This window comes from Nannospalax galili, unplaced genomic scaffold, assembly GCF_000622305.1.
Source record: "Nannospalax galili isolate Female #2095 unplaced genomic scaffold, S.galili_v1.0 scaffold300, whole genome shotgun sequence".
Classification (NCBI taxonomy): Eukaryota; Metazoa; Chordata; class Mammalia; order Rodentia; family Spalacidae; genus Nannospalax; species Nannospalax galili.
The window spans coordinates 188,174-195,410 of NW_008347322.1; the positions used below are offsets into that span (position 1 = coordinate 188,174).

The 7,237-nt window shown below is 49.4% G+C and overlaps 1 protein-coding gene across 1 annotated transcript in view; it reads right to left on the minus strand.

Moving 5' to 3' along the window:
* Window positions 1-611: 611 nt before the first annotated feature.
* Mymk (myomaker, myoblast fusion factor) overlaps window positions 612-7,237 on the minus strand; it is a 13,116-nt gene continuing 6,490 nt past the window's right edge. Inside the window, exons 3-5 of the mRNA XM_008843914.1 lie at window positions 6,482-6,630; window positions 1,174-1,290; window positions 612-761 (exon numbers count right to left, since the gene is read on the minus strand). Of these exons, the coding sequence (XP_008842136.1) occupies window positions 612-761; window positions 1,174-1,290; window positions 6,482-6,630 (416 nt within the window). The remainder of the gene's footprint in view (window positions 762-1,173; window positions 1,291-6,481; window positions 6,631-7,237) is intronic.

Here is a 7,237-nt window from a genome sequence, read left to right on the forward strand (position 1 = left end):
GGATGGTAACTGTAACACTTGGCACACAGATTTGTTCTAGGATGTGTGTAAGGTGTTGCATGAAGTTGATGAATCCTGATACTCCTGATCAGTTGTTCCTGAGAATGGCTGGATATAGAACCCAGCTACAGAGATGGGGCTAAGGCAGGTGCATGCTTGGGTCCAGGTCAGAACTCTCTCCAGTGACCCCACCTTCTTAAATGGGGGCCTTCAGAGCTTGGACAGGGGACAGAAACAACAATACCAGTGTCTAAGAGAAAACAGACAACCTTGACAGGCAGGAACTCAGGAGTGGCCCTTGTCATGTCTGGTCCTGGGCTGAGACTTCTGTGCCCAGCAGACACACTGGTCTAGGGCTCCCCCAGGTATACCTGTGGTTATGAGGACTTGGAAGAGAAAATTCTTTCTGGTACAGAGCAGAGCATCTGGTGAACATGGAACTAGTAGGTTCCTAAGAAGCCTTTAGCAGTGTGCAACCAGCCTGCTAGTCTCAGAGTGCAGAGGAGAACGTATCTTCTTGATTCAGCATGTGGGGTAGGATAGGAAGCATCTTGGGAGAGATGGTGGGGCTTCCAGATAGGAGGACAGGGGCCTGGAGCTGAGGGCCACGGTCAAATACATGTGCAGCACAGGGTGGAGACGTTCAGCTTGGCTGGGGCCCCTGCATTTCCAGCCTTCTTGTTGACCTTGGGCAGCAGCAGGACAAAAGACATGGCCAGGGCACAGTGGTAGAAGCTGTGGACGTAGGTGTAATCCCATTCCTGTGGAGGGGAGTGAGTCAGTCTGTGGCCTCAGCCCCTTCCCAGAACTGCATCCCTCTGCCCTTGCCTCTGCCATCCCAGCTGATGAGAATTCAGCAGGAAGGCTCCTTGCCATCCTCTGCCCCCCTCCACCCCTCCCCTAAGTTCTGGGGACCAGACCCTGGCCACTTTAAGGATGTGTATATTATTTTGCATGCAGGGTTCCCTGACCTTAACTCTGTGTGACCTTCAGGTCTACACAGGCTATGATGTGGTGCCACCAGGGCTGGACAGCACCACCTCCATCTCCTTCCGTAACAGTGTGGCATGTGACTTAGAACCTCCCTATGAAAACACAGCCTGCCATCTTCCCCGCTAAGCTGGGCCATGTATAGAGGGCCCTGGGAGGCCCAGTCCCCTCCCTACAGCGTACCTCAAAGAAGAAGCGTAACATCAGGGCCAGTGCCCCAAAGCAGAGGCCGGGGCCTATCTGCTGAGTGTAGACGCTCTTGTCAGGGTACAGACCCTTCTTCTCCTTCATCTTCTGCAACTGTGGGAGCAGGGTGGGAACAGAAAAGCTCTTGGGGTACAGCATAGGGAAGGGTCCTCCATGATTTGACTGGGCACTGCCCATAGTGCCAGCCCCTGTCACCTTCAGACTGGAAAAGAGCCCCCCACCCCACACCCCTGTGCATACCTGAGCGGCTCGGCCAGTTCCCCAGGGCTTGGTCTCCTGAAGTAGGATTGGGACATCCCTGCCTGGCTGATGGGGCCAGGAAGTCCTGGGCCAATTTGCCCCAGGTTCTCACTGCTTGACTCTCTGGGAAGTAACCAGGCCACCTTTGCACTCCTGTCTCCCAGAGAGGGAAGCCGGGGGGATTATTAATACTGAAAGGATATTAATTCATTTTGGACCCATCAGTCTCTGTGCTCCTCCTGGGGCAGCTTGTGTGGTGGTCTGAGAGACTTCCATCTGGCACATGGAAAGGGTCAGCTTTACCAGCTAAGGGGCCATCAGGATGCTGTTAGACACATCTATAGGCAGTTAACCCCAATTTGTCAGGCCCCAATGCCTCAAGTAAAGGCTCTGGTGTGTGTTTGCACCTGGTAAGATGAGGTAACACCCAGAAGAGATGGGGTGCCCATGGATTCTTGGATGGAATGCAGACCCTTGGGACCGGAAGGTATTTTAGACTCAGGATGGCTCAGGTTTCAGCAGATAAGACTGACATACACATGCCAGGTCCCTTGCCACAGACATTGCTGGGAGAGGTATAGGCTGTTAACAGCCTTGTGCTGGTTAGGGCAGGATTTGCCATTGATAGCATGGTGCTGTTTCTAGTGCTCTGGAACTTTCTGTTGCCAACAGCATTGAAGTCCTGGTAAAAAGTGTTGGTGCTGTGGGTACAGCTAGCCTACAGGACCCCGGGTGCAGGTGTTAGTAATCTGGGAAATCTTTGTGTGGCCAATTCCGCAATGGCAACGCTGGGTCTCCAGCAGGGGAAGGAGCACCCACGATCACCCGTGTTCCTGGCCCTGCCCCAGGGGCTCTTGTTTTCCAACTCGCTCAGGTCAGTCCCCCCAAACATTGTTTCTACCCTTTTCCCCCTAAAAGGTGAGACCCTGGAGAGAAGCAACCCCAGGAAGCAACCCCAAGCTCCCTGTACATCTGGTAGTCTAGGAGATGCGATCTGGATCCCAGATAAGGGTGGCTGCAGTCCTTCCCCCTCCCATTCCCGTCCACCTCCTGGTATTTAGTGGGGGCACTGACACATGCATGCTGTCCTGGTTAATTAAAATCCAGGCAGATCCAGATCCTGCCAAAAGTAGTAGAGGGGCCACAGTGAGTAGGACAAGGAGGAGCTTATCAGAAGGAGCTTCTGTACTTTGTGCGTTCCAGTGTGTTAATTAACTGCAGGATCCCAACGCCTCTGCCATAAGGAAGCTCTGACCTCTGGAGTCAGCCAGGGCCAGTGTCACCTCCCAAAGTTGGAGGGAGACAGAAACTCCTCATCGCCTTCTGAAAAGCCAAGCTGAGCTGACACTGCCATACTGGGCTCTGAGTTTGGCTGCTGACCTCAGTGCAACTCAGTTTCATCCTTAACTAAAAGACAAAATAATTCCGGGCTCTGCCCAGAGGAGCTGGACGTGGCTCTGAAGCTCCCCCTCCCCCTCCCCCAGGACTTTGCCTGTCCTTCCATTGCTGTGGTTGGGTGGGTGGTCCCTGTTGCACTGCCCACCCTGCCCAGCTAGGACCCTACTCGGGAACACCAAGGTTCCAGGTGATGCTGCACAGGAGAAAAAACACAGCAGAGGGATGTGACCCTGGGACCTAGGCTGCTGCCTACCCTGGCCGGAAGTCTGCTGGACTTCCAGGTCTGTGTTCTGGTCTCAATTACTCTGGGTGGGTCCCTGGGGATTCCCTTGGGGCTAGCCTGCCATTGGGACCACGCTTGTTCATGCTGGCCAGCTTAAGTGGACTCTAGGCTTTGCAGGTTGGAGGGGCTTGGGTAGAGGGGCAGGGTGGATACCAGACATGGAGTGCTCCTCCTGGGGTTGTCCTATTGAAACTCTGTTTCATACCCACCCTGAACCTGCCTTCCTCATGAGAATCAAGCCCAAGGCCGGCTTCCTTCAGACAGGCTCCTCAGATTAACCAGGTGCTACATCAGTAAGCAGCCATTCTCTCTCATGATGATGGTGATGGTGATGATGGTGATGGTGATGATGGTGGTGATGGTGGTGATGATGATGGTGATGGTGATGATAATGATGTGATGGTGATGATGGGGGTGATGATGGTGGTGATGATGATGATGGTGGTGATGATGGTGGTGATGGTGGTGATGATGATGGTGATGGTGATGATAATGATGTGATGGTGATGATGGGGGTGATGATGGTGGTGATGATGATGATGGTGGTGATGATGGTGGTGATGGTGGTGATGATGATGGTGATGGTGATGATAATGATGTGATGGTGATGATGGTGGTGATGATGGTGGTGATGATGATGATGGTGGTGATGATGGTGGTGATGGTGATGATGATGGTGATGGTGATGATGGTGATGATAATGATGGTGATGATGGTGATGATGGTGATGATGATGGTGGTGATGGTGATGATAATTATGTGATGGTGATGATGGTGGTGATGATGGTGATGATGATGATGGTGGTGATGATGGTGGTGATGATGATGATGGTGGTGATGATGGTGGTGATGATGATGATGGTGGTGATGATGGTGGTGATGATGATGATGGTGGTGATGATGGTGGTGATGATGATGATGGTGGTGATGATGGTGGTGATGATGATGATGGTGGTGATGATGGTGGTGATGATGATGATGGTGGTGATGATGGTGGTGATGATGATGATGGTGGTGATGATGGTGGTGATGATGATGATGGTGGTGATGATGGTGGTGATGATGATGATGGTGGTGATGATGGTGGTGATGATGATGATGGTGGTGATGATGGTGGTGATGATGATGATGGTGGTGATGATGGTGGTGATGATGATGATGGTGGTGATGATGGTGGTGATGATGATGATGGTGGTGATGATGGTGGTGATGATGATGATGGTGGTGATGATGGTGGTGATGATGATGATGGTGGTGATGATGGTGGTGATGATGATGATGGTGGTGATGATGGTGGTGATGATGGTGATGATAATGATGTGATGGTGATGATGGTGATGGTAATGATAAGGTGATGGTGATGATAATAATGTGATGGTGATGATGGTGATGGTGATGATAAGGTGATGGTGATGATAATGATGTGATGGTGATGATGGTGATGATAATGATGGTGATGATGGTGATGATGATGATGGTGGTGATGATGGTGGTGATGATGGTGGTGATGATGATGGGATGATGGTGATAAAGATGATGATGGGGATGGTGATGATGGTGCTGGTGGTGGTGATGATGGTGGTGATGATGATGGTGGTGGTGATGATAGTGGTGATGCTGGTGATGATGGTGGTGGTGGTAGTGGTGGTGGTAATGGTGATGATGATAGTGGTGATGGTGATAATGATGGTGGTAGTTGTGATGGTGATGGTAGTAGTGATGATGATGACAGTGATGATGGTGATGGTGGTGGTGATGGTGATGATGGTGGTGATGATGGTGGTGATGATGGTGATGATAATGATGTGATGATGATGATGGTGATGATAATGATGTGATGATGATGATGGTGATGATAATGATGTGATGATGATGATGGTGATGATAATGATGTGATGATGATGATGGTGATGATAATGATGTGATGATGATGATGGTGATGATAATGATGTGATGATGATGATGGTGATGATAATGATGTGATGATGATGATGGTGATGATAATGATGTGATGATGATGATGGTGATGATAATGATGTGATGATGATGATGGTGATGATAATGATGTGATGATGATGATGGTGATGATAATGATGTGATGATGATGATGGTGATGATAATGATGTGATGATGATGATGGTGATGATAATGATGTGATGATGATGATGGTGATGATAATGATGTGATGATGATGATGGTGATGATAATGATGTGATGATGATGATGGTGATGATAATGATGTGATGATGATGATGGTGATGATAATGATGTGATGATGATGATGGTGATGATAATGATGTGATGATGATGATGGTGATGATAATGATGTGATGATGATGATGGTGATGATAATGATGTGATGATGATGATGGTGATGATAATGATGTGATGATGATGATGGTGATGATAATGATGTGATGATGATGATGGTGATGATAATGATGTGATGATGATGATGGTGATGATAATGATGTGATGATGATGATGGTGATGATAATGATGTGATGATGATGATGGTGATGATAATGATGTGATGATGATGATGGTGATGATAATGATGTGATGATGATGATGGTGATGATAATGATGTGATGATGATGATGGTGATGATAATGATGTGATGATGATGATGGTGATGATAATGATGTGATGATGATGATGGTGATGATAATGATGTGATGATGATGATGGTGATGATAATGATGTGATGATGATGATGGTGATGATAATGATGTGATGATGATGATGGTGATGATAATGATGTGATGATGATGATGGTGATGATAATGATGTGATGATGATGATGGTGATGATAATGATGTGATGATGATGATGGTGATGATAATGATGTGATGGTGATGATGGTGATGATAATGATGTGATGGTGATGATGGTGATGGTAATGATAAGGTGATGGTGATGATAATGATGTGATGGTGGTGATGGTGATGGTAATGATAAGGTGATGGTGATGATAATGATGTGATGGTGATGGTGGTGATGGTGATGATAATGGTAATGGTGGTGATGAGTGGTCCCCTTATTTTTGGTCACATTAAAAGCCAGGTCTGCCTGTGCTTAGATGCATTATCTGTGTATTGGGACACACATGGTATGAGCACAGGTAGAGAGGAAAGGAGCCTTGGCCTCACCCAGGACAAGTATTTACTGATGAGCCAGCAGAATGTGGTGCTGAATGAATGGCCATTTCTAGGGACTCTGGTAATTTTGGTTGAATTCTCAGGTCAGCCTACCTGCCTGTAAGGGTAGGAGGCATAGAAGCCCCAGGATAGGAGGAGCCAGGGTCAGGGGAGAACCACGGGCTCGCCAGGCCCTGTTTGCTAAGGTGCACATAGTACACACCCACTTTACAGCGATGATGAGGACAGCTGTGCCCACAGGGCCCGAATACACCCCGTAGCCCCAGCGGTCATGGTAGGTCCGCACGGCGATAGTCAGGACACCCAGCATCACGAAGGTCGACCTCTGGGGCTCGTCAAAGTCAGCCAGAGCTGGGGAGAAACGCGGGAGCAGTGAGTAGCCTCCCTCCTGATCCTGGCTACGCCTCCACCCTCAGGGGCCACCTGGGTGTCCCCTCAGCCAGCAGGACCCAGAGGCTCAGCTTTGAATTTTGGACAGTTTTAGAGGAAATGGGGGATGCTCCTTCCCTGGAGCACAGTTGCTGGTGTCAAATGGTTCACAGCCCCGTTTCCGTAGAAGCCAGAGCTGGGGAGAAACGCGGGAGCAGTGAGTAGCCTCCCTCCTGATCTTGGCTACGCCTCCACCCTCAGGGGCCACCTGGGTGTCCCCTCAGCCAGCAGGACCCAGAGGCTCAGCTTTGAATTTTGGACAGTTTTAGAGGAAATGGGGGATGCTCCTTCCCTGGAGCACAGTTGCTGGTGTCAAATGGTTCACAGCCCCGTTTCCGTAGAAGACCACCATGCACATAGTGTGTTTGATCACTATCCCTTGGGAATGCTGGGATGCAAATATCGAGACCAGAGGGAAGATGTAAGTGGTGTACAGGACTGGGTCACGGGAAGGACCCTGAGGCAATGTAGCCCGCCTGCACCAGCAGCACCTCGCTTGTGCCAGCATCCGGGAGACCATGGTTGAGCT